The sequence below is a fragment of the Wasmannia auropunctata genome, unplaced genomic scaffold (genome assembly GCF_000956235.1).
Source record: "Wasmannia auropunctata unplaced genomic scaffold, wasmannia.A_1.0 LD336051.1, whole genome shotgun sequence".
NCBI classification, from domain to species: domain Eukaryota; kingdom Metazoa; phylum Arthropoda; class Insecta; order Hymenoptera; family Formicidae; genus Wasmannia; species Wasmannia auropunctata.
The window spans coordinates 534386-561928 of record NW_012026839.1 but is presented as its reverse complement, the minus strand read 5'-3'; the positions used below and the strand labels follow the sequence as shown (position 1 = coordinate 561928).

Sequence of the window (27543 nt, the reverse complement as noted above, 5' to 3'; positions counted from 1 at the left end):
TTGCATTTTACTAAAATCTGGGACCTTGACCGAGCCCAACGGACCTCAAATTCGGATTCAGCGGGTCGAAAAACNTGTCCGTAGATGGGTCCGGTCAAATGCACAAACCACTTTTTTTTTTTTGTGTGCCGGTGTAATTTAAAGAAGTTATAACCTCAATTCACTGCATTGCATCCACTGAATGCGAATGAAAATAATATATTTGAAAGTTATTGACAAAACTAATTTTTTATGCTAATACATAAATGTTTTCTGATCATAAATCCGATTAATTGGGTGTTATACTGGTCGTGTCGGTCACGGACAAATCGCTGCATTAAGTGAAAGAAGATTTATAACCTAAAATGGAGCGCAGTGATCGCAGTAAGCAATTTTTTCTAACAATCACCCAACATATATTCAGTAATTGGACAGGACTAAAAATAAGCTCTCTCACAATCCTTAATCTCGTATTAAATTCTTAAAATCTGACGCTCTCTCTTGTGTCTTAAAATGTTGACACAAGTATTTCTTTCCTTTTTTTCTTTTCATCAGATGCTTAAAATGCTTTATATTTTTATATGAAACGAAGTATAGTAAAAACAAATAGTTGCTATATCTATTTTAAATGTAAGAATATATATTATTGTCAAATTTAAAAAATTATTACCTTGCGTAATCAAACTATATATTCATTTTTAGATGGCGGTACTGCAACTCAACAACTTTCCAGTAGAACGCGCAAGGAAATTTTGTTCATATATAACGGATGAGCTGTATACGAAAGGTTACTTTCGCTGAACTTTTTTTGAAGCATTAATATTAGTACAGTAATAATGTTATATGGAATTATATTAATTTAATTGTGTTGTTTTTGCAGATCTAAACTATGATGAAATGGTCGATATACTGGATGATTACATGAACGAACAGTTTAACATAATAAAATTAGATGACGACGATGACGACACTGACGACAGCAGTATGCAAGTAGCGGAGTTATTATTGAGGTTTCATCGATATTGGAAGGAAGGCAACGAGTCTGCAGCGAAAACGGAATTTGAAAGATTACCACCATTGCAATCGTGGTTGAATTCGGAGCTACCCGCTCAGCCTGCTCGCCCTTCTCTGCCAGTGAAACACGAGTCCAGCAGTTCGGACGAGGATATGGACGTAGATAGGGACGAGCAAGAGAAAGATGGATGGACTGATCACAAACAGGCGAAGCAAATAACTTCGTGTAATTCCCTTTAAATGAAAAATATTTTTATTTAGTGGTTTTGTTCAATGTATGTATAAAAGAATGGAAGGACATGAGAGGAGAAAGAGACAGACATATAACGCCGTGATGTGATATGCGCGCTTTGTTCGTTCCACTATCATACGAATTCCAGTGCGCTATAATTTTCTACAAAAATATTTTTACCTAAGCAGCCTTTTTGAAGCATTGCTAAACGTCATTTAGCAATTGCGTCTTCTGTATCTGTAAAGGAAAATTATAAAAGTAAATTCGTTTCAAAAAATTGCATTTTGTTTGACTGCACATTGAAACTTCAAAGTCTTCTTCTCAATTTGGGATAGATGGACGGTATAATAACCGTTGTGATATTGCATAACTTGACTCTTTTCTAGGCTGTGTTGCCTTCTCTCATCGGGTCCCGCCAAGCTCAATATCACAGGTAGAAGTAGTAGATATAAAATATATAACATTTCCGTGTTTTCTTTTTACAACAATTATACTTTCGATGTTGTTATCCATATGTACACCTTGAAAAAAGCTATGAAAACGTAAGCCAGGCCGAAACCTAACAGGACAAAGACTAGGAATGTACTCAAGCCACCATTAAACATTGCTGATCCAATAACGTTAAACGTCGTTAGTGCTGCAAGTACAATAAGATGAGAAGTTATAATAGCATTCTATGTATTTATATTGAAGCGTTATAGAGTCTTTTAAGCGCTATAGAGTCTTTTAAGAATTATCAATATAAATTATGTATGTATATATATACATACATAATTTGCAATTTCGTTCAAACTATATTATTTAATAATTTAAACAATAATTCGTTAAAGTAAATTTCTAATCGTAATCTAATTAATTTGTTAATATAAAAAATTTGTTAGTTAATTGTAGTCATAAATTGATAAATTCTATCGCATAACATTTCAAAAGTGCTCTTTTACTTGATACTAAACAAAAAAATAAAAAATATTTGTTAGCGACCTTTCTTACTGCCGCTCTTGAGCGTATGAATTCCAGTCCAATGTGCGCGGCATAATCAACTATCAATCCGGTGCATAGCAGGATCATATTTCATATTTCATAATGATCGATGATATTTCGATTTGTCATTCCCAGAAAGTACTTATAAGTACTTATAAGTGCGCGATCATCGTACAAAATTAAAATAGATATGTACAGCGTCGTTCAGTTACATTTTAGATTAGGAAAAGCAACGTACAGTATTTTATATATAATTTATATATATATATATATATATATATATATATATTATATATATTTATTTATATATATTTGTATTATGGCAGAGATCATGGCTACATTGGCGATAGTGTTTTATTAATAAAATTACTGTTCGTCACGTCAATGCTTTCATAATCGTACGCACGATGATTCGCATAAATTATATTTTGCCGAGTCTACAAATAAGAAGTTGTAGGCGATTTGTCACAAGTACGTGTCAAGATCAAAATGCTTCAGAATATTGTTTTAAACTTACAAATTTGAAATCGACTTTTATGAATTGATCATTACGCCTGTCTGTTTGTATAATCTTCATCCCGTTATACGATTTATATAAATTAAATGAGTACTACGTACTAGGTGCTTTTTTCCTGAAAGCGGAGGAGATTTTAAAGAAGTCCTCGGAAAAGAGTCTCGAAATCGAAGAATCGCCGCGAATGAAGCAGTTCCATGAGAAACTTAAATTGCAGCCGATACCAAGTATGTAACAGCGATATTAATAAGAACGAATAGTAGTGCAACGAGATATTCTTTTTGCGATATAAACTTCCACATAAGAAATCGACTACGCTCAGACCTTCAGGAATTTTCGTACTGATTCTCCTTTAATACCTAGAAATAGGACCACGGGAGCGATTCGTGAACTTAGTATTAGTAAAAACTGACCCAAGAACTGGAGAACTGATATCAGATAACGAGGAGGACCCTACTAAATGGGGAGACTGGCAGCACGGTGGCAGAGTCAGTGATTTTTGAAACGCCGCCGTGTATATATTTTTTATAGAGTTTTTCCATAAGAATATCTAAAGAACTGGAAATTGAATCCTCACTTTTCGACTTGCAATGATTAAGTTTTGCCTTTGTGATGTTGTGCAAAAAAAAATAAAAAAATAAATCGAATTTAACTATTTCCATCAATGTTAAGTGAAATAAATCAAGATTGTTTCTCGATGGGAAAAAAATAAAATCTGGTATATGAAAGAAAGCTCTTGTATTACAGAACGAAAAAATTGTATATCAACGAGGTAATAAATTACATTATAAAAGAATGAGCCTTTTTATGATACCCCGAGTGAGTTTCTAGAAGTTACTACAAATTTATTAGCAACGGCATGTTTCATATGTCTGGTATTATTAACTTCACATTGACCTTCTTTCCGAAAGTCTGGCACTATGGCAACCTATACAAAAAGCTTACGTCATAATGCACAGATTATCAGTTACATTACATATACAAAAATATTTTGTCAAATACTAAATACCGCACGTTAGAGGACAAGCATTTTATACATCGAAGCGGTTAAGTTTCTCGCTACCAATGAGAAAATGAATGTAGAACTAAATCGCTAACAATGTCGAAACAATGTTACTAGGTGAAAGGTCGAATATGCGTCGCTCCGACGGCGAATGAAATTTAAAATCGATTCACAATTCGCGAAAATGTCGAGTAGCAACGAAAATTTATTCAGCCAAGATATATGAGCTTTTCGAAGAGCTAAATGCTAAGCCGTTCACGTAGAAAAGGGATCGTAGTTAAATTCTACAAATATATCGTATCAAGAAACATATGTACACGACACTGTAGTAAAAAATTTCATTTTGTATTTGCCAGTTACGTACGTCTTCAAAATTCTTCCGATCGTATCGAAAATTCTTAAAAAATAATATATGCTACGAGGTTACATTGTTGTTGCATATGAGATGCAGGATTCCGTCCTCTTTTTTTTTCCTTTCCTTCCTTTTCGGCTATTGGTCAATAGCGAATAAATCATTTGATTAATCTCACTATGTCTTCTCACCTTCGCGACAGTATGTGAAAGCAGCACTGATAAGAGAGCGCGACATCGGTTGCGTTATCAGCTGCTCCGCAAATTTGTTTCTATATACATACGTAGTTTCCCATTACGTTTCTAATACAAGAAGTTTTTTTTCTTTCTCTCAGCTTTCATATTTTTTAAATATAAGAATATGTGTTACTTGCGCTATACAGAACATATAAAATTTTGTTCGAAAAGTGAAAATTAACAGGAGTATTTACACAATGATGGCCTTCTATATAGTATGATCTTTTTATGTACACACATCGTATTAGTCGTAAGCAACACATAATCGAAACACAATGATCTTAAAACAGAATTTTATTTAATCCAAATAAAAAAAAAGCGTAAACATTTTATTTGCAAAAAAAATCTCTTGCCAATAGAATAAAACAAAAAACGTTATATGCCTGAGTAATAAATTTCGAATATATAGTTAACATAGTTTTGCAGAATTGTCTAGAGCACGGATGCCCAACTAGCTTCTACCGCGAGATAAGATTTAAATTTTGACCATTGCTCGCAGGCCAGACTATATCAAGTTATTGCATTAGCCAGAAACTACAAGTAAAGTGTAGTCTAAATTTCATTTTTGGAATACGGTCGCGAGTCGGACTGAAAGACCACGCCGACCGAATCCGGTCCGTGGGCCGGACGTTAGACATCTGTGGCCTAGAGATACTTTCAGATCATATCACCGAACTTATATAATTATATATAATTAAATAAAGAAAAATTATTTAAAAAAAAGAGAAGAAAAATTCTACATATAGATATTCTTTAAACGATCGAGAGTGCCGTCAGTCTTTCTAGCGTCGACGGGTCTGTGTAGTATATAGGTTGCGTCGCACGTTCAAAAATTATAAATCTTAACAGTTTATAAACTATAAAGTTTTATTGATGGCTAACACATCCCGCATCATCATGTTTCTGAGTGTCCACAGAGCGTTTACCACATTCCCATGGTTCCCAACGCCGTTGCCGAGCCACTCGGCCGGCAACTTCGTCACGTCGGGGATCTGCGTATTATCCGGATTGGCGTTCATCTGCTTATCCCAATTTGATATGTAGCGATTCTCTACGTTTAGACCTTCGATGTACCTGCGTGCGAAAGAAGCAAGCGATACGCTTTAGCGCAATCGTCGAAAAGATATCTTCCACGAAGTGGAGTTCCTCGTGCGTGAAACTCACCTCAAATAGGCGTCCGAATGCAATACGCGACTCGGCCTCGGTGGTACCGCGACGAACATCGGCTCTGGTTGCTTAGCGGCGGGTACACTGCTCGTCTGAGTTGCGGCAGCTGAAGTTTCTACGTGAAATGTGTTTTTCCCTTATTCATATCGCGTTTACGTAAAAACTTGTAATAATATATAATTACCTGTTTCCATCGGCGGCAGTACCGTGGGTCCCTTCGAGGGCATGTAATTCCTGCGGGAACACAAATCGCAAACGGTGTGTTTTACAAAAGCGCATCTTACAAAACGACGTACGAAAAAATAAATAAATAAATTCCCACCTGCTCCTCTCAGACGGAGGTATTATGCGTCCGTGCGACTTGAGAATATGCACCTCCTTCACGTGTCTCGCGAGCCTCTGCACGCTCGGGAACGGCGGGACAGATTTCTTCGTTCGGCCGCAACCACGCCACTGGCACTGAAACTCCACATCTGTAACATTGACGGGATATCAGTATAGTTTTTGTCCCTTGCGTCGTTCGACGCGTCGTTGCCGCGCGACTGCGGCTGCATACTCACCACTGGGAGCGTTTACGAACGACGATTGTACGTGACCGTTCTGCTCCGCGATGCAGTGATCGATGCAGTCGGTCATGTCCTCGAACTGCCAGTCGCAATTGTCCCAGCAACACTCGTACACGACGTCCTGCGTGGCGTTCGTGTTCACCGTAGTAGTGCCCTTCAGCTGGCCGCCGTCCTCGTTCATCTTAATCGCCCGTTCCTCCCATGCTTGCTTCTCCCCCGCCGGTAATTTTCTCCACTGAAACGAAAGTGATTTCACGTTTTACGCGATCCAATCCCGTAGGGGGCTACTCGTAATCCATTGACAAACAGTTGGAGAACCATTTCTGCACATCGCGAAAGTGGTTCGACGAACTGTTTCGATGGCTACTCTCTCTTCTTCACCGAGAGACCGAACAATACAGATAACGTTTATACATCGAGAATGATGAACGGTAGGCACATAAATCAAGGCGCTATATATGCAGAATTTAGATAGGCAGAAGCTTACGTATGTACTACTCTTATAAAAAAAAAAAATAAAGATGCATTATATATTCTTGTACGCAAGACATCTATATTCATAAAAATAGAGAGTAGCCATATAACGTAATTTATTTGGATAAAGGACCAAGTATGCTGAATAATGTTTTAGCGACATGTAAAGTGACCCCTTTACATATGATCTCAAGCATGTTTTTTTAATTTCTTTTTTTTATTTGCCTTATCAAATAAATGTCAAGATGATCAAAGTTTACATAGTTCAACAAATTTGATGCTTGAACGAAGATATTTCGCGTATGTGATCGCATGTATGAGGAAATTTATTCTGCATACATTCCTTCATCGAAACTCCATTTTATTGATTAACTAAAAAAATCAATCAGTGAAAAAGAAATAAATACCTCGTTGCCAACAATTCTGCTAATCTCTCCGAAGGACGATTCAGGATTGTTTTGTGTAATCTGCGTTCGCATTTTACTCGAATACAAAATATAGCCCGTAACTAATTTCTTACCCGCCGTTTTCTAAACAGAAGAGAAAACACAAATTATAATGCCACCGTGTTCATTGTGAACGAGCATATTGCCTTTTTTTTTTAACATCTTTTCAACAGAGGTAACATCAAATTGTCGATCTATTTTGTTAAGACAGGTGGGTGTGTCTTCAAACGGTGCAGAGAGAAACGAAAAGAGTATGTATGCTGGCATATTTCTCTAAATTAAATAAAAAAAAGAATGTAAAATAAACAAAATATGACGTGTGACAAGTAGTTGGTAAGAATGAAAGGAACAAAAAAAAATAAAAAATAAAATGGTCACGGTAAAGCCTACCTTCTTAGTCGACACAGGTGTCTGAGTATTGGAGAGCACCGGTTGAGCTTCCGTAGATCCAACGGATGGTGGACCACCAGCATCCATGCTGTCTTCCCCAACTCCTACTCCCACTCCCACTCCTAATCCTACCCCCATGCTTAGCACATCTGGTTCCAGCTTCGGTAACAATGGTGACGCTTCCTACACCATTTATGTTTATGTTACCTTTCGTTATCCCTTACTACCGGTCGCAAAATATATATATATATTTCTTTCGCGACTCTCTCCAGTAGTAAAAGTTGGTACATAATAAAAGGAACGTCATCCCTTCTTCGTGTTCTGTCCGAAGAAAACTAATCGCGATAATCTCCCACGTTTACGTTACATCTCGTACACTTTTATATATATATATATATATCTCTCTCTCGAATGTAACTGAATATCAATTTTCTTTTTTCAATTCGACATCATATCAGCATACGCATATCGATATACGTATATGTAACGTATATATGTATAGTCGCAACATACGATGTACAATTATTAATTGGAACTTTTTGCATAAACAGATTAGTTGATATGTATATAATTCCAAAGCGAAATTCTTCATTCTTACATTAGTTGGATTAGAATGACATGGAAGCAAGATCTTTCGGTGGTGTGCTCTGCGTTCGTATAACATACTCTAGCGATAAAACCCAACAGGTGCTCTGATTCAAAGATTGTCGGATGAAACCGCTCGAGACACAAATACTAACACATAGTTACATAATCAAAACAAAAGAAAGAATGAATATGCCGGCATATAGATCGAAAAAACATGCGTGTAAATGCATTCTGTTGATATAACAAAAATACTTGTATCACACGCAATTATTCAAATGTCAATTGGATCGAGGGAGGGAAAGGCATGTTTCGCCTTTTCTCTTTTTTTTTTTATACACGAGAGTGGATTTAGACTTTTGCTATATCAGCTTGCGTGTGATCTCTCGAAGGAACGTGCGATTGCATATTGTATGTACGTTACTAAAAACAAGAGACATAAGATATCTGTGATTAGTAATTACCATTTCAAATTGAGCCGAGCTGGGCGTGACGGACTTGACTTGACTTTGCGTCTGCGCCAGGTCGCTCGAAACCTACAACACACACGACATGCAAAGCAATAATTTTCAACAGTTAGTCGCAAATAGATTGAACTAAGGACATATCCCTATTATTCGCAGAGTAGATTAAGTATGCATTTATATGTTAGTTAATAATATATTTAATGTAGTTAACGATATCTTTAAGACCATACATACTTTAGCGGGATTAATAGGCCTTCGGAAGAAGTAGATTTCGTCCTCGGTTACCGTCGACGTGTGATTGAACTTCTTTAAACCATCCTGACTGAGTTTTTTCATCAAGCTCTTACTTTCGTCGTAAAGCGATTCGCAAATGTACACATCGTCCTCCGGTATTTCCGTCGGTCTGCCTATATAATTCATCAATAATAATGTTGTCAATTTGTTTCCACTTTTTTTTAAATCTCATTTAAACGACGGAACAACGAACACTCACTGCATATGTACTCTCCGTAATCAAGGACGGCACACTTTCCAACAATAGCTACAATGGGATGAGTACCATCTACAGTAGATAAAAACAATTCTTGCTTATAAAATAATTTCGTAGGCGTATGTGGCACTTCCGTAGGCATCAATAACCATGGGCCTTTGAAATAACACTTCCCGCTGAAAATAAGCAAGAGACGGCAATGTTACATACCAGATATAATGTACAAGTAATATATAAATATGCCAATAAAATATATAAAACAAACATATTTCGTATTTATTACTCACTCTTTGGTTGACCATATAGCATCGACTTGCGCTATTTGCTGCCTACCCCCGTCTGTCGCTACATAAACGAAATCGCCAGTTTTCACAGATCCCGCGCATGTGCCGTACTGCTCGTAATACGTGTTCTCGGTATCATCTGGATTGTACAATATCACATTCTGCAAGATAAAAAAAAAACACGTTAAGCAGCGTAATTAATTTAAAATAATTAAAGTGAGAAAGAGCTGATAATTCGAGAAAATGAAAGAAGACATTGATTCCGTTACTAACAGGTCTTTCCTTTTCCATCAACTTCTCCCCCTCCTCCAGCTCAGCGATCTCCTCTTTGTGCTTTTCCAGCCGTTCTTTGTACACCGAGATCACTCGTTTCGGCTCCAACGGCTTTTCCCGGGGCACCAATGACAGGTGATCGGGATCGAAATTCCAGACCTTGATCTTCTTGAACGCACGGGCCTTGGTGGAGTAGCGCGATTCGCATACGTAGACGTCCTTCTCCTGGAAGCCTTCCGGCTGCATTCGAAAGTAATCTTTCACGCTCAGAACGCAACATCTGCCGGCCACTTTCGCCAGAGGTACCGCCACGTGAGCGTCGCTCTTGAATAACTCCTTGTCCAGGAATTTCCGCGACGCCACGTGATACGTTTCGCTGGGCCTGTAAAACAAGTTCCCGTACAACATTTGCTGGCCATCCGCATTGGTCCAAAGCCTTTCTATGAGAACCACGCTGTACTCCATGCCTCTCTCGGTAGGCTCAATGTACGTAAAGTCACCGGCCCTGTACACTTCTTGATTGAAGCTCATAGAGCCCCCGTTGTCGGTATTGTTCGTGTCCGTATTCGTATTCGTTTCAGAGTCCTGCGCAAGAGTAGAAAACATTTTAAATTACATAACAAGAAGAGAGCTGTCAAACTCGCAAATACATCTCGTATAAAGTAGGGGCTAGTGATTGCTTCGAAGGCTTCGATATTCGAGCTTCGAAGTTTCAAAAAATACATTTGTGCAAATGATAAATTCATTCAGAAAATTTATAAATATTGTAAATAAAAAGAATTAATATATATACAAAATTATTCCTAAAAAATTTGAAAGTATTATAACCTGAAATATTAATAATTAAACTTGATACATGTGTAAATAAGGAAAGATAATGATCAATAAAACAATCCAATTAAGAAAATTCAAATTTTTAATGTATTTTTCAAAACTACGAAACTTCGAAAGATCGAAATTAACGTCGAAGGTTCGAAAATTCGAAGTGAGTAAAAACTAAAAAGTAACGCCTCCTCCACACATAAACACATATACACACACACAGAGTGTTCTCATATAAGTGGCCACCCCTTTTTATCTCGTAAATTAACAGAAATAGACCTAATAAATATTATATCAATTTAAACGACCCTGAGTTTATTGTAAACACAGTGATCACTTAGAAATATTATCTATGTTAAAGACATGATTAATTTTTGCACGGTAAAGTGACACTTTTAATATGATAAAAGTTGTAGCGTTCTTTTTGATGAATACAACGATGTATGATATAACAAAATTATCTTACGAATTATAACAGGTATTTTGGTTTAAAGTTTTGTGGGCGATTACTACCTTTTCAATTTCGGTCCTGCGATGTGGCCAACTTCCGACTCTGACATTGACGAGAGTATTATGATCAGATGAAAACATTAACACGTCAATCGTCAACGCGAAAGTCGGAAGTTAGCCACACCGCAGGGCCGAAACTGAAAAGGTAATAGTCGCTCGTAAAACTTTAAATCAAAATAATTTGTATAATTTGTAAGATAATGTCGTTATGTCACACATCATTGTATTCATAAAAAAAAAAACGCTACAACTTTTATCTATTAAAGTTGTCATTTTACATTGCAAAAATTACGCATGTTTCTCCGCTTTCTAACATAGATAATGTTTCTAAGTGATCACTGTGCTTACAATAAAGTTTAATCAGAGCCGTTATTATATTTATTAAGTCTATCTCTGTTAGTTTACGAGATAAAAAGGGGTGGCCACTTTACGGGGACACCCTGTGTGTGTGCGTGCGTGCGTGTGTGCATGTGTGTGGGTGGTGTGTGCGTGCGTGTGTGTATTGAAAAAGTACTAGTATCGTAGTACTAGTATAGTAGTAATAGTAAGAAACAGCCCTAGTATAAAGCAAGAAGCTCTAACTTACCTTTGTCTCATTTCCATCGCAACTCTCGTCCTCGTTGGGCAAATTCAACTCCTGTTGCTGCTTAATTCTCTTAAGCTCCGCCACCTGACCGGACAGGTCGAGAAGCGTGTAGTTTAACGCGGGTGAGTGCAACAGATCCCCGCCGCGGGTCACCTCGTCGCGGGTACGTAGAAAGAAGGCCTGCAGCTCCACGCTGTCCTCAAACGGCTGCGAGTCCGTGCGCGACAGTCTCCGCGCTCGCTCCAGGCACGTGAAAACGTCCTCTTGGAATCGATCCAGCCTCTTGTAAACCCCGCGATCCAATCTCCTCTTGATCAAATCCAACGACAGGCCCCGTACTCTGTTTTCCAACATAAAAGCCCTCGTTTTACGCGCACATGAATCTTTAAATCCTAATAATAAACAACAGGATTTCGTCTTCTCGATGAAAAACGAGAGGAAAATAATCATAAGCGCACTCGTACTTCTTGCCGTCGACGATATCGTGCTCCGGCAGCTCGGCCATGGAGTCGGAGTAACACCTGCCCTCCTCATCCTGGTGATTGTAAAGGGCGGTGAATATTGTCGCCAGTATCTCCTGTACGGCAGCCGACACGTCGGGCACGCTCTCCTCGTCCTCGCTCAATTGCAGCTTGCTCTGCAGCACCAATCTCTGGAGTATCAAGGCATCCTGAAACGTCGATTATAAACGCTGTCAATTCCACTGCGATACCTGCACACCCGCCAGTGCCGAACTGACGAAAGGAAAGGCCGTCGCGCCAGCGAAAAGACATTCAAAATAATACGGAGAGTAAGAATTGTATTTGTCTGTTTACTTCTGTCTCGGTCTTTTTGTATCTTTTTATGTGCCTGTCCAGCTCCTTGTCTCTCAACAGGCGTATGAAACACGGCCGCACTTTCAACGGGTTTTGCGCCGCGTTACCGTCCAACACGCCCGGGTTGCTCTGCGGGAACATCCTCTGCGGGGAATTTCGGCGTGCACGCGACCGGAGCTCGCTGCTAAAGGATTCGAAGGCACGCCGTGCGAAAGATTCGGGGAGAAAATCGCGATAAAAATGCGCTAATTGGTAACAAGGTTAAAATGTATGAACATCGTGGCGTGCGACGGTTAAAATTATATGTACAATTGTTTAAATTTATAAAAATGTCGCGTGCCGCGCGTCTCGCGTGAATAAGCTAGAGCATTGTTCGATAAAAAGGCTTTGTACGACGGGATGAAATGGGAGAACGGCGGAGGAAGCCTCACGTAACCTCCAAACTTCGACGGTAAACAGATTGGGGCCTTTCCATCTTTTGCCGCGAAATTTCAACTGAAGTTCTCCGTCTCCGCGACTGCTCTCTCTCTCTCGATTCGAGAATCTGTATTTCGTATTGGAATTTCAGTCTAAAATTTGTCAAGTTTGGATACTAAGCTCTCAAATCAATTTTCTCAGTATTAATTAAATTAATGTCGCTGATAAGTTATCAACATATTTTTAGCTCTTCTAAAGAATTATAAAAAAAAATAAATATTTTGCAAGTTAGAAATCAATTTCCTGCAAATTAAATATTGGCAAGAGATCTCAGGCTTACTTAAATTAAGTAGAGCTTAATTAACACTCTAAGTTAACTTTCCTGATGATATATGGAAAACATTCAACATAAAAAATCAATTAGAATTGTATGTCACTAAGGAAGTAGGCAATGCTTCTGTGTCTATTAAAGATGGATAAAGGGATCTTATTTTAGAGTGTAACATTTTCAATATCTTTCAGTGTAAAAATGCTTAAAAAAAATTAGACTTTGCAACTGAAAATTAATGCAACATAAAGTAGTTGCATATTGTCAATCTTTGGCCAACTATAATTCCTACCTACTTGATCTCAAAATTTTTAAGTATTCTTATCAATTATTATTAATGTTAATAAATCTCGATAATACATGTAGATTCTTCAGTAAATGAGATAATAATGCAACACCAAATATTTGCATATTGTCAATTTTTGGCCAACTACAATTCCAAGCTCCTTGATCTTGCATCAAAATTTTGAAGTATTCTTATCAATTATTAATAACGTTAATAAAACTTCAATAACATATGTAGATTCTTCAATAAATGAAATAGCAATGCAACACCAAGTAGTTGCATATTGTCAATTTTTGGCCAACTGCAATTCCAAGCTGCTTGATCTTGCATCAAAATTTTGAAGTATTCTTATCAATTATTATACTCGATAATATATATAGATTCTTCAATAAATGAGATAATAATGCAACACAAATAGTTGCATTATTATCTCATTTATTGAAGAATCTATATATATTATCGAGTATAATAATTGATAAGAATACTTCAAAATTTTGACTATATCGTCAATCTTTGGCCAACTGCAATTCCAAGCTGCTTGATCTTGCATCAAAATTTTGAAGTACATATTCTTATCAATTATTAATAACATTAATAAGTCTCGATAATATATGTAGATTCTTTAATAAATGAGATAACAATGCAACACCAAGTAGTTGCATATTGTCAATTTTTGGCCAACTGCAATTCCAAGCTACTTGATCTTTCATCAAAATTTTGAAGTATTCTTATCAATTATTAATAACGTTAATAAATCTCGATAATATATGTAGATTCTTCAATAAATGATATAACAATGCAACACCAAGTAGTTGCATATTGTCAATTTTTGGCCAACTACAATTCCGAGCTACTTGATCTTTCATCAAAATTTTGAAGTATTCTTATTAATTATTAATAACGTTAATAAACCTCGATAATATATATAGATTCTTCAGTAAATGAGATAACAATGCAACACCAAGTAATTAAATATTGTCAATTTTTGGCCAACTGCAATTCCAAGCTACTTGATCTCTCATTAAAATTTTGAAGTGTTCTTATTAATTAATAATAACGTTAATAAATCTCGATAATATATATAGATTCTTCAGTAAATGAGATAACAATGCAACACCAAGTAATTGCATATTGTCAATTTTTGGCCAACTGCAATTTCAAGCTACTTGATCTTTCATCAAAATTTTGAAGTATTCTTATCAATTATTAATAACGTAATAAATCTCGATAATACATGTAAATTTTTCAGTAAATAAGATAACAATGCAACACCAAGTAGTTGCATATTGTCAATCTTTGGCCAATCACAATTCCAAGCTACTTGATCTTTCATCAAAATTTTGAAGTATTCTTATCAATTATTATACTCGATAATATATATAGATTCTTCAATAAATGAGATAACAATGCAACACCAAGTAATTGCATATTGTCAATCTTTAGCTAACTGCAATTCCAAGCTACTTGACTTTGCATCAAAATTTTGAAGTATTATCAATTATTAATAACGTTAATAAATCTCGATAATACGTGCAGATTCTTCAGTAAATAAGATAATATATACTTTTTTAAATATATATATAAAATGCTTACGGAATGAAGGACCTTGGCTATACAAACCTTATATATTTGCGAGTCCGGCTCGTTATACTTGCAAGCGTTGTCAAACATTAATATAAAATCGGACACCAATTCGTCCAAATTGTCATATCCATTATTCTTTAAAGTGGACGCTATCTTCTCCATGTGTATAGGCTGCTTTATCACCTCATAATAATCTGGATATTCATTTTTATTTGGTAATTTCATGAAAATTAGGGACAGCTGCCTCCCCTTTGCGTCGTGGTAATCTTTTATCGTGTCGTATAGGGTACGCAACTTTTGCAGATGAAGCGGTACTATCTTTTTCGGTCTCCTGAACATAGACGGGGGGAGAAAGAGAGAGAGGTAGAGAGAAGACTAAAACAAAATAAGCACTGTTACCTCCTTTTTTTTCGTATATATTATCGACATACCCGACGTTTCTGGTTGGGGTTGATGCGGAGGACTTGGACCTAGGAGTGTCCGGCAGGGGTCCCAACTCCTTCACCTTATCCATCAAAACTTTCTCCAATGTATTGGCGTCCTCATATATCAACGAGCCTTCCTCGTTATATTGGCGGCAATTGTTAAACATCAACTAAAGACGAGGGATTTCGTAAATATCTCCATCGCCAGCTGGTGTGATTTTTTTTTTAAATAATTCAAACGACAAATACCTTAAAGTCCTGTATTAATTCGTTCTCATTTTGATACTTCTCCACTTTGATATTGGCTTCGATCGCAAGCATGTCTATGGGCTCTGCTATCACTTGATAGTAATCCGGGTACAATTTTTTCGAAGGCTTCTCCATAAACATTAACATGGGCTGCCGACCGTCCTCGCACTGTAACACGATACGACACATGCTATACGTCGACCGAATATATCAAATGTAACGTATTTTGGAATTACTTACAACGTATTCTATGACACACTTGACCAATGCGTACAATCGCTTCTTCAGCGGTATATTGTCTTTGTATTTCCCCCGTGTCAGTAAATTCGAAGCGCGTTTAATCAATTTAGGCTGCTGCGAGCTGTTCTCGGATTCGCTGTCCGAATCGGAGTCCTACAGAGATAATGAAAGCTTGATATATTACATCCGCTTCTCGTGCAAAAATACTGTGATAAAATTATCGTCAATCAATTTATGCGGCATATTACCTGATCGAATTCTAAGAGTTCTTGTACTTTCTCTTGCATTATTTTTTGCAATTTAGCAGCACACTGTAATAAAACGGAAAATACATGTGAATAATTGTACTGCGATTACTGTATATTAAAGCAAACATTCCCTGAGATTTTTTATTCGATCGCTAAATTCTTCGAAATTTGACAAAAAATTATGAAGATCATTCATACGTTATTAATAATTAATTTTGTCTACTTTAATATTTTTGTATCATATATGTAATTAAATGTGATTGCAATTAACTTCAAATAAAATGTGTAAGCCACAAAATTATTACCTTGTATAGTCGAGAAGTATGCATGTTATATTTCTTAGCATTTTCAAACATGATATTCATATCTCCAGCTACTTCACTAACAGTACCATATTCACCTCTCTGAAAATCATAATTAAAGATAATTATAGTACTGACCTTCAATAGAAGAATATAGTATTAAAAAAAAAAAAAAAAAAAAATTATTCTATCGTGATATAATACATACCTTTATTTTTGTACGTATTTGTAATAAAGATATAGGATTCTTAATCGTCTTATAGTAATCAGGATATAATCTCTTTGATGGAAGCTTCCAAAAATATTCGCTCATCCTTACACCTGTAAGCAACAACACATAGTTATGTCATTATACCAAAAATTCTGTAACAAGATTATAAATTCATAATCACGGTTGCCATCTTAAATGAGTATTGTGCCGAACATGTATTAATGTTCTGCTAGAAAATCATTAATTTTAACCAGACTATTAAAAATTCTTTCAAAGTAGATATTCTCAAAAAAAAAAGATCAAAATTGGCTCTCCTGCCAAAGATGTTTTCAATGAGCCCAAAAAAATCATTGTTTACCCAAAGAGAAGGTTGTAAAAATTTAAAGCGCTCGCCCGGAGATTATTTTCGTGTGCCGGAAAGCCGGAGAGATTTGTTGAATAAACCGAAGTCTCTGGATGAAAACCAGAGAGGTGGCGACCGTGTTCATAATATTATTTCATGCATACCTTGATTATTAGGAGCTGTCCGAATGGTTTGAAACAGTTGCCATTGTGGATTATCAGCTTCCTCAGTCTCAGCAGGCTCTTCCTCCTCATCATCGCTCTCGTCATCTTCATCACGCAACGTCGCAGTTTGCGCTATTAAGGATTGCGCCATGGTACGACTGCCCCTCTTGCTTCTCGTCGACGGTGCGGTCGTAGCGATCTTGAGGGCGTTGCTGCCGAACCCGCTGTCCTGCCTTCTCGCGGCCGCGGTGATTATCTTCTTCAGAAGTTTGGCATCCTTGTAAATTTGCGAGCCAGGCTCGTTGAATTGACAGGCGTTACGGCACATGAGCATTAGATCTTTCTCCATGTCGCCGAGCGAGCTGTACGCACCCTCCTGAATCTTCCTCGCGATGGTCTTCAAGTCGATCGGTGTCTCGATGACGTCGTAATATTCCGGATAGAGCTGCGACATTAATTGAGATTGCAGATAAGCGACGGCTACGGTCAATTCTGGGGACGATTTAAGGATGGATTTAAAGGCGGACGAACCTTCTTGGATGGTTTGAGTTGAAACATAAGATGAAGCGGTCTGTTATTGTCAGTGGGATCAGTCGCCGTCATAACTGCTGCGAACAAATCTTCAAACTGCTGCATAGTTTCCTCATCGAGATTCGTTGAACTCTCCGAAGTGTCCTCCGCGTCGTCCTGCCGCGTCGTTACCTTACGCGCCTAAACATGGATCAATGGATTAATAATCTCATCGCAATGTATGGCGTCACATGCCCAACAACTGAGAACTCGAGTAAATCGTCAAACATTACCAATCTTCCAACTTTTAGAATGAGTTTTCCTTTAGGTTCTGGCTCTTCGTACTCTTCCATAATACGATTTTTAGTATTTACACACAATTCCCACAGTTCAGTCGCATCTTTGTATTCAGGGGAGGTACGCTACAAAAATTATTATGCATAACAGGAAGAACTCAATCGCTAGGAGGTAAATGACTAGCAGTAACAATAATTAACCTCTTATGCACTGCTCTGACGATTATTTAAAAACTAAAATGACACAATTGAGTGGAATAAGAGATCTTACCATGTAGAAAGCTTTGGCGTTGTTCACCATAAGCTGAATATCAGCAGCGAGGTCGTCCATATCGCGATACTCGTCGGTCTTGAGCTTTTGCTGCACTTTCAACAGATCTATAGGATTGGAGACAACCTCGTAGTAACCTGGCTCCTGCCTGCGTTTCGGCACACGTATGAACGCGTCGCACAGCAGGGATCCGTCCTCCTTCTTCTGATTACGAAGTATATCGTACAATTGTTGGCATAAGTCGCTCTGTACAAGGTAAAGAGATTATTAGCGCGTGTACGGGGTACTCGATTTATGCTAGAAATACAAGATCGCGGGGCGCAGGAAACGTCAGGAAGGCGCGCACGCACACACACACTCACAGGATCCAATTTTTTCCTCCTCTTCGTCGGCTCCGGCGGGATATCGTCGCCGTCGTCCTCGGCGCCGCGGCTCGCCACCGACGACGTTCTACGCCGCTTGTTCATCCTCGGCGTATCTTGAAAAAGTCACACAGGGTGTATACAAGTTGGACAGGTGATCCCTTTAGCGGTGTATCTACAACAGGGCGCCGCTACATCGTCCGCCTGAACGCTGCCGCGATCGCGACGTCGTGGGGACCGTTACAGGGGTTCCCTGTCGGCCGGCGGTAGGAAAGCACAAAATTTGTAAACAAATGTACACGGCGCGCATACACATACGTTCGCGTACGTGTGCGCGCGTGTGTGTGCACATAAAAAGGGTTCTTGAACTAAAACGCGGGGGCCTTTGCAGCACGTCGGATCGCCGCCGCGCCGCTACTATCCGAGGCGCACGACGTCGTCTCTCCCTGGTCCGCGGCGACGTGCGGCGCGGGCCAGGTCCCGGGGATGAGGTAGGACGCGGGGGTTTTTCCGCCTCTCACACGCGTATACTCGGCGGTCCCACGTTCCGACTCGCGTGCGCGTTAGTTAACGTTCTGACGAGTTGAATTCCTCGAAGGAGGAGAGAACGTCACCTATACGGCGCGCAGGAGGGAGGGGGGGGGGAAAGAAAGGGGGAGAGAGACGGAGAGAGAGCGAGCGAGCGCGAGCGAAGAGCACACACACGGTACTGGTAGCTAAAAAAAAAAAATCACGCCGCCATGATAAGTCGCCACTGCGCTTCGAAACGCGGCGGCCGACGTGTGCAGTCCACACGACGGGGCGCAGTGCCGATGTGGGACTTTTGAACGCCGTTTTTCGCCGCCCCTTACGCTAGCGACCATCGATTATCAACCCGGTGTTGTCCCGGGTTGTCTCCTCTACTCTCACCGCGTGCGGATTCGCGACACGGGACGGGAGGACGACGTTCGACGCACCTCCCCTCTCTCTTTCTCTCCCGCGCCCGGCCCGGGCCCCATCATCGCCTTGCATTCCAACCGAAATTTGCCGCCATATCCGGAATGCGCGAGTCCGCACTCCGCCGCCGCCGGAATCCCGAGAACGCCGCCGATACTCGACACGGCGATCCCCCGCCGCTCGAGGTATATCCAACACCGCGTTTTTTACCACTCTCGTCTCGTGTCTCTTTTTACCCCTCTCCCCCTCTCCCCGGGCTCTCACCTGTCCTCGCGCCCTTCTCACGAGAGGAGTTTCATTAATGCGCGAGACATATGTATGCGCGAAAATCCCTTCGAGAAGGCGCGAAACACGAAGCGTACACCGCGCTTCTCATCCGCGTTCCAGGATGACACACGTCTCGGCCGACGCCATGCTGCGAGCGGCCGCCGTCGCCGGATTCCGCTCGGTAAAACCGCAAGTGTTGTCTGCTCGACGGGTAAATTAAATCCGGGGATAACGCGGGAAGAACATTGACACACACTCTACTGTCGCGACATTTGTTTATCGACCGACGATATAAACATCTGGTTATATTATTAAACGTAGGACTTTTGATTTATGATTTATTATATAGCTGTTTCCTCATACATATATAATTATAAAATTAATATTATATTATTAGCTAACCGTATAAATTTTGAATTTCCAGATTGTATGCATAATTGGTCGAAACAAATCACATCAGGTATAGATCCTTTTGATACACAGAGTTTTGTTTCTATTTAATTTCTATACATTATATTAATGTGATTCATAATTATTACATAATTACAAATAAAAGGAAATTGCGCTAATGCAGACGCATTTATACTAAACTTGTGTGAAAGTCAGCAACACACAGATTTTCATTCTCTCGATGGTTTATTGAGAAAATTGTGTTTATAAAATAATAACTTTGGTAAGACCATTAGAGGAATTTCATATGTTAAGTTTCACTCTCTCTCTCTCTCTCTCTCTCTCTCTCACTCATACGTTGAATCTCCCGTAACATTGACCATCGCCAGGAAGGGGGAAAACATAGTGGAAATTTAATTAATTTACGCTTTAGCTTAAATTAATTACTATGCAACACACGAATCGTTTTTAACTTGAAAATGAAGATACCTCACACGTATATCTAACGAGTTAGTAAACTTTGTAAATCTGTAAAGTTTCAGGTATTCGTCACTTAACATACAATCCTCCTTTTATATATATATATATATATATATATATATATATATATATATTTGTTTAGAAAAAACACGATTCTCTTATAAAATTACTCCAAATATAATAGAAACTCGCGTTTAGACATTTTGAATTTCATTGCTCATTAAATTTATTCGCATAAAAATGTACCTTATCTTATAAATGCTCGTTCGTATCAAATAAAAAGTGAATGTAAAAAAATGATTCTGGAAGAATAAAAAAGCGGCAAAACCGTAAAAATCATTCGATATACGATCGATATACTCGAGCATCATATTCAATAAAGTACATTTAATCGATCCCTATAATACGACGGAAAATTATCGTTGATCTTCGAGACATGCATAATACGTAAATGCTGATAGTAGTAAATGAATAATAAAAGTTTCACTTCTAACGGAGAAACCGATCTCTATCATGGTTAGTCGAGACTAATTTACACGGTTGCTACAATCCTTTTATCTACATACAATTTTTCGCGTTGGTTGAATATCTTTAATCTATATTCAAATCCATGCTCTCTCTCTCTCTCTCAGCTTACGCTTCGTTCTCACCGTCAAGCTGGTAATGATAACGTCGAAGAGCGGATAGACGTAATCTCTCGGTTTCCAAAGCCTGCTCCAGCTCCAAGATTCGCACTTGCGCCTCCATTTCGAGTCGTTTAGCTTGATGTAAGCTCAGATTAGACATATCTAGATCTTCTGCAAAATTTCAGGGATACAGGAATATTAAGAAACGCGGTGCAAGCGATGGCGCGGCATGATAATTCGATTAATGTCCTCAAATTACCGTTCTCCTCGACAAGATGATTGCAGCTTTTAGCAGTCGCCACAACGTTCGCTGTAGCTTGAGTCACCTCTCTCGAAGCCTTAGAGAGTTCAGTCAAATTGTTACTATTTCTGTCAGCCTTTACTCTACTGGCAACCACCAGTTGCGCGGTGGATGCCGCAATTCCTTGCGAGGCAACAACCAACTGCTCGAATTTGCCGTTGCCCAACACAACTTTATCCGCCGCTTCTCTGTAACACAATACGTATGCACGCGTGTAAACTACGTTTGGAGAACCTAGATTAATTGCACTCTGGTCTATTTGGCACTTACAACAAAAAGTTTGCGCCCATAGCGATCGCTTTCGCCGCCGAGATAAGACCCTCAGACCACTGATGATTACGTTTGTAAAACTCAGTTGCGGAAACGGTTCCCTAAACAAAGTATCGTCATGATATCCAATTATAATTTTTTTGTGTCAATTATTTATGTCTACTACAAGATACAGATATTACAGTTCGCATGTCCAAACAATTGTTAAAATAAGCTCATCATACCCGTCCCTGTTCCACAATCTCTTTCTGCAGAAAGCGAGACTTCTGCACTAATTTTCTTATGCACTTCATTAGATCCGTGCAGGAATCCAAGATTTGCTCGTTCACTTTTAGTTTCAAACCCGAGTCCGCCGCGCGAGATTTATCCAACATGTCCTAATTGAAAGTAAACCGAAAGGAATCGAGATTAAAGGCTTGTTTTCTCACTTTCTCCCCATCTCGCAAGTATTCTTATCATTAAGCACCTGTATCTTTGCAACCGTTTCTTCTATAGCTTTATCCATACTCTGCAACTCGCTTTCTACTAAAGTTCCGATAATTTCCACATTGTTCTGAGTAGTCGATAACGTACTTATGAGAGACGAAATCTTTTGTAATTGACTTTTGACATTTGCAATTTGCGCACCGGTCATTGAGGACTTCTCTTTGACATAACTCAACATAATTAAACCTTGCGAGCCTAATTGTTTGCATTCATCGGCAAATCCTACAAGTGTACGACGAGTCTTATAGAAAGCGTTAAAAAAAATTGTTATATACACTCCAGAATATTTTTCGCAATTCTCATTTCAAAATGTCCAAGGGACAGTATTAATTTTTGGTCAACACTTTTCACGTTTCTCAAGGTAACATCTTGCCCCCAAAATATTTAAAGCATCATCATGCGATCGTAAGAGGTCGTAAAAGAACTTACTGTCGGCCAGACCAATATCCGTCGATGTATTCGAAGTAGATTTTGCGTATATCAGATAGAGAGCCAGAAAGTATGCGCTATGCACGGCGGTGCGAATTAACGTTTTTCCCTTCGTTGTATCGAGCATATAAGTGTTGTATGCCTCCTCCAAATCATTAAACGATTTTTCGGTCGGCTCGAACAAACTTGCGAGATAATCGGGCGTGCAAGTTAGCGCCGATATGGCCGGATTATCGATCGCATGCATCGCGTGATGCAAGATAGATTCCGCCTCCGATATAGCATTCACTGAAACAAACAATTTTTCCTTTACAGTCCTGAATTAATTTTAACAAATTTATTTCAGCAAGAATATTTATTCAATCGCATTATTACTCACGTAATAAATCGTACAAAATCGTGTTGGTCTCCGTTTTCATCTGATTATGGGACCGTTCGGCGTCAGTTTCCAGATTTACTATTCGTAAATCCAACTCTTCCTTTTGTACCAGCAAATCATGGAGATCGCCTTCCAAAGCCGTTTTCTCGGACGTAATAAAATCTATCTTTGCTATTAACGCCTACAACAAATTTTCTTATTAGCGCGCCTAGAATAATTAACAATTAAAGCATTCACTTAAAAACAAAATCCTACCAAATTTTCAGTTTGAGCAGCGTCAAGTTTCTTCCTCACATCCTCCAAATCCTCGCGCGCCTGCGCCACTCTCTGCGTCTCCTGTTCCGTCGACGCTTGCCCTTGAAGCAACTCTTGCAATCGCTCTTCCGCTTTCAACGTCCGACGTTCAGATTGCTCTCGCTCTATCTTTATTCCTCCAAATTCTTTGTCGAGTTCAGCTTTCTTTCGTGTGTAAAGATATCGTGGGTAAAACAACGAATATGATAATCTTTCTTTTTTATCACCGATTTTTTATCGATATCTCAAATACGTACCTTTCTGATCAAACCGATATGCTCTTCTCTCAGTTTGGAATAAACATCCTTGAGTTTCTTAAACTTTTCCTCTAAAACTTCATTTTTTCCTTAAAAACAAATTTAACGAGAATAAAATTAATCATTTAGAAACATTTAAAATGCACGATTTTTAATAAATAATGCACAATCTTATAAAATCGTAAAAGAGATAAATTAAAATTTAACCAACCTTCAATTTCTTGAACTTTTAGTACCGTAGCTGCGTTTTCCTTTATTAATTTCTGACAAGTCTGCTTCTCCATTACAATCTCGTTACTCTAAAATATTTGCACAACAATTAGTTCGCGAAACAGAGTGGAGTTATTAAAATTGCGTGATAAGTTGCGCTTACTTTAGTAGAAAGAGTCGACTCCAATTCTAGAACACGATTTCTAAATTCCGCAACTATTTGCTGATGGTCCATTAACAAGTGATTTACTTCTTGCCTCTGACGAACATTTTCTTGATACAAATGATCGATAAGGCTGTCTCTGAAAGAGCACATATTTGTGCAAGAGAAAAGATATACAAAAGTTATAATCGTGTGTCTTGTCCATTTCAATTAGGAAAAAATAATACAAAAATACAAATAAATACAGAAAAAAAGAAAGAAATGTTAATCTTGTATTACCTTTCTGCAAGAGTATCAGGAGATATTGAGCCGTTTCGCGTATTCACAGAATCCAACTGATCGCCCGTCAACGACCCTGTATCGGATGTATCGATAAGGTTTTCTATGGCAGTCTCGGCATCTATAGACGCTTCGGGCGGAAGTACCACTATCGGCGTGACGTACGTTCTCAACTCGGCTTGTATTAAAAAGTTGGGTGGCTTCTGAAATAAATACAATAAATGTGATATATATAACGCGCGAAATTCTCTCATATATATTAATTAGCTGATTAAACACCTTACCTCAGGTAACGACGGAATTGCTATCAAATGTTTAAAATACTGCATATGTTTGATGGTATTGTAAAAGCTCTTCAGCTCGTGGAATTGCTTCGAGAATCTATCGCGGTGTCCGGTTAACGTGTCCGCCGGCAGCGCGCCGTGGAGTTTGAACAGGATTTTCACACAGCAATCGTACAGCTGCGACGCGTCCTGGATGCACGGAATTAAAGGCGCGAGTCGACACTGGCCGCACGGTGTCATCGAATTCGATCGGGATAGATCCAGAGAACCAAAAACTGCGAATAGAGAATTCAATCTTTGACTATATAAGTATGGACTGATAGTAATTAACTTCACACGTGTCGCCAAGCTGAAAGATGTAGACTCCACCTCAGTCAGTAATTTTCTGCGGGGAGGGGGAAGGCTCCTGTGAAATCAGCGTGTTTACGACGTGTAAAGAAAAGGTGCTGAGTTTGTTTTTAATTTCATTCCGTCGATTTGAGATTTTTTTTGGCTCCCTATCAATTTTCAACATAACATTTAATACATTTTGACAGATATTTGATATTTTTTTTACTGACTGGGGTGGAGCCTAAAAATCGAAGTTCGATACCTCAACTTCAGCTCGGCGACACTGGGCATATGTTTTTTACATAGTAAAATCGGGGGGACTAGCAGTCCATATTTATATAGTCAAAGAATTCAATCAACGCGCTGCTCTGTATAGAAAGTTTATATTCTCAAACGAGACCATGAGCGATTGCGGAATATATCAAACACATTAAGTTTGGGCGTACCTGCATGCTGCAAGTTCAAGATGTCGTCCATATAATCGAACATTTCGACAGACATCTGGAAGCTAAAAGAATAAATAAATTATACATATAAATACCATTACATTCGTTAAAGTTGTGAAAAAGAACGTGACTCACTATATATTAATATCATTTTCTCCAATTGCTTCGAGCTCTTCCGGCGTTACTTGCAAATTCCCCGGTAAGCGCGGATTCCGCTTGTGATAATCTAGTTTAGTTATTAGCAGTCTTGCGTACAGCTGTATGAGACGACCGTAGCCCTCTCGGAGGTGTTGCCAGAGCTTCCCGATGTCCTCCAGCTTGCCGCGATACCGCTGGGAATCGACGACGACCCGGGGATGCCCCTCGCGCAGCACCTTGTGCAGAACATGACAAAATTTCCACGCAACGATCTGATTCTCCTGCAACGGTTGTCTCAGCATATACGTCCAGAAGATGCTGCCGCTCTTCTCTCGGTATGTACCAATAATGGCACCTGTTTCGCTCTTATAAGGAACTTTCCTCTTTCTCTCTCGGTTGCACATCTCTCAGATATGTATTAATAATAAATATTATGGGTATATTATGTTTTTTTAAAATTTTTTTTTATTTTTATTAGAAAAAGGATACTTCGAACATGTTTCTCCTTGACCGGCGTCTCCGTCGCGTTTACGGCTTTCCCGATGCTAATGCTCTATAAACAACAATCATATGTTTGCGTGACAAAAAAAAAATCAAGAGGGATGAATAATTTAAGTTTCACCGGGTGGATATCCGAATGATTTTTTCTTGCTAACTTTTTTTTTAAAGGGACGCTCCGCGGGTGCCGTCTATACATAATTCCCAACTAATTCAGGATATGAGATAATTGTGCGATACTCCAACGTGTATATAGCGCGATCTCTTTGACTCACCAGTTGATGAAGCTGTTTATCAGTCAGCGGTATTGTGGTCATGATGATAGCATAATAAATTCACCGGAGGAGAGAAGGAAAAGGAGGATGTGGTCGAAGGCGCGCGTGAAACGATATACCGCTCTAATAATATCGGCGTCGACGCAAATCCGGATATATACGCGCGCTTCCGTCAAAATTCACAGGTCGGCTCGTGTCATTTCCGACGTAGGGCCGACGTAGACTTTTGCGGTATGCGTGTATTATCTGCGAAGCTGCAAGTCGAAAGTTATAACGTTACTCGCAATTATCACGTGTAGGAGAAGAGAATGGCAATGGATACACACACACACACACACACACACATACAGACACACACATACACGCCGCTCTCGCGTTGTCCGCGCGAGAGACCGGGATGGAAAGCATACACACGACGGCACATTCGCGGGGGCAGCTGCTCGGAAGTAAGGGGGCCCCCCTCCCGAGTTGCTTGACCTCTCATCTCAGCGGGTGCGGCGTACCTGCTGCTGAAGCCCCCGAGATCCGGGCGCGGCGAACCCCGCGGCGCGGCTCAAGTCTGTCGTTCTCTTCTGCTCGCGATCCCCTCGCCGGGATGGCTGCGGTGACATGTTCGCGCGACGACACCACGTCGGCGATTCCCCGTCCGTCCCGTGTGTCCGTCTGGCCCGTTCACTCACGAGCGTGACAGCCGCGAGCGCGTCATTCCGCGTGCGATTCCGCTCGACCCGCCGACGTGGGTGTCACCGTCATGCGAGCGGATCTGCAGTGGAGCGTTGCGACTGGCGACGACTTTTTTCTCTCTCCCGAAGTCTCTCGAGTCCGCGAGTTTACTTCCTTCTTCTTCTCTGTGTCTCTCCTGCGTACCGACGACGGTCGAGCGTTGGAGGGACGACGGATGACAGATAATCGACGCGTACACACACGTATACAGAGTGAAGAAGAGAGAGAGAAAATTGTGATAACAAATAACCACGAACACGCCACACCGGAAAGCCGTTTACGGGATACATAGAACGCCGTGCGAACGGCGATACGCCACTACGCTGCCATCGAACGGCGCACGAGATAAATCCTTCCTCCGGGGAGAGTTTCTCTTACCGACGTGTTTTGTATATAATTTTTAAATATATCATTAAAAAATTTTTGTAACACAAGATCTCTACGTACAAGTTTGTTTCATGTTGATAAATATTTCCAGCTGTTTTAATTTTAAGTCATTAATTTTAACAATTTCCAATAAACGGACTCTTTTCACGTAATTAATTGTTAGATATGTAATGATCTATCAATTCCTGTAAATTTACCGCTCTGTCTACTCAATTCCTAAATTGTAGAATAGGATATACGTGCATTTCTTCCACATTGTGCTTCGCAAACAAG

At 39.4% G+C, this 27543-nt stretch overlaps 3 protein-coding genes and 1 pseudogene across 11 annotated transcripts; 2 read left to right on the top strand and 2 right to left on the bottom strand.

The window, feature by feature from the left end:
- Positions 1–1502, top strand: part of LOC105451491 — a 2054-nt pseudogene extending 552 nt beyond the window's left edge.
- Positions 1503–2535: 1033 nt separating this feature from the next.
- Positions 2536–3516, top strand: LOC105451489. The gene is made up of 3 exons (XM_011691969.1): positions 2536–2677; positions 2828–2947; positions 3084–3516. The coding sequence occupies exons 1-3, from the start codon at positions 2614–2616 to the stop codon at positions 3221–3223; spliced, it is 324 nt and encodes a 107-aa protein (XP_011690271.1). The 5' UTR covers positions 2536–2613; the 3' UTR covers positions 3224–3516.
- A 533-nt stretch (positions 3517–4049) lies between these two features.
- Positions 4050–19776, bottom strand: LOC105451487 (protein polybromo-1). Of its 8 annotated transcripts, none has more exons than XM_011691961.1 (27): positions 19623–19776; positions 18423–18675; positions 18061–18306; positions 17787–17915; positions 17515–17694; positions 16984–17428; positions 16474–16586; positions 16269–16367; positions 15964–16026; positions 15716–15868; positions 15476–15643; positions 15233–15396; positions 14838–15132; positions 11836–12041; positions 11372–11711; positions 9454–10038; positions 9184–9341; positions 8900–9072; positions 8641–8813; positions 8404–8475; positions 7355–7537; positions 6926–7048; positions 6039–6279; positions 5801–5951; positions 5663–5712; positions 5476–5593; positions 4050–5385 (listed from the first exon to the last, which is right to left on the bottom strand). In XM_011691961.1, exons 2-27 carry the CDS (start codon positions 18525–18527, stop codon positions 5169–5171), a joined length of 4950 nt encoding a protein of 1649 aa, XP_011690263.1. In that variant the 5' UTR covers positions 18528–18675; positions 19623–19776; the 3' UTR covers positions 4050–5168. The 8 variants fall into 8 exon arrangements, with proteins under 8 accessions (XP_011690263.1, XP_011690264.1, XP_011690265.1 ...); XM_011691962.1 differs by having other exon boundaries at positions 18423–18597; XM_011691963.1 differs by having other exon boundaries at positions 18423–18538.
- A 1054-nt stretch (positions 19777–20830) lies between these two features.
- LOC105451484 (huntingtin-interacting protein 1) lies at positions 20831–27508 on the bottom strand. Of its 2 annotated transcripts, XM_011691954.1 has the most exons (18): positions 26664–26752; positions 26161–26414; positions 25877–25940; positions 25385–25742; positions 25250–25311; positions 24474–24748; positions 24190–24392; positions 23911–24049; positions 23749–23836; positions 23538–23626; positions 23242–23445; positions 22987–23167; positions 22608–22895; positions 22159–22400; positions 21917–22069; positions 21693–21793; positions 21381–21610; positions 20831–21292 (listed from the first exon to the last, which is right to left on the bottom strand). In XM_011691954.1, the coding sequence occupies exons 2-18, from the start codon at positions 26200–26202 to the stop codon at positions 21129–21131; spliced, it is 2883 nt and encodes a 960-aa protein (XP_011690256.1). In that variant the 5' UTR covers positions 26203–26414; positions 26664–26752; the 3' UTR covers positions 20831–21128. The 2 variants fall into 2 exon arrangements, with proteins under 2 accessions (XP_011690256.1, XP_011690255.1); XM_011691953.1 differs by lacking the exon at positions 26161–26414 and having other exon boundaries at positions 26664–27508.
- Positions 27509–27543: the final 35 nt, after the last annotated feature.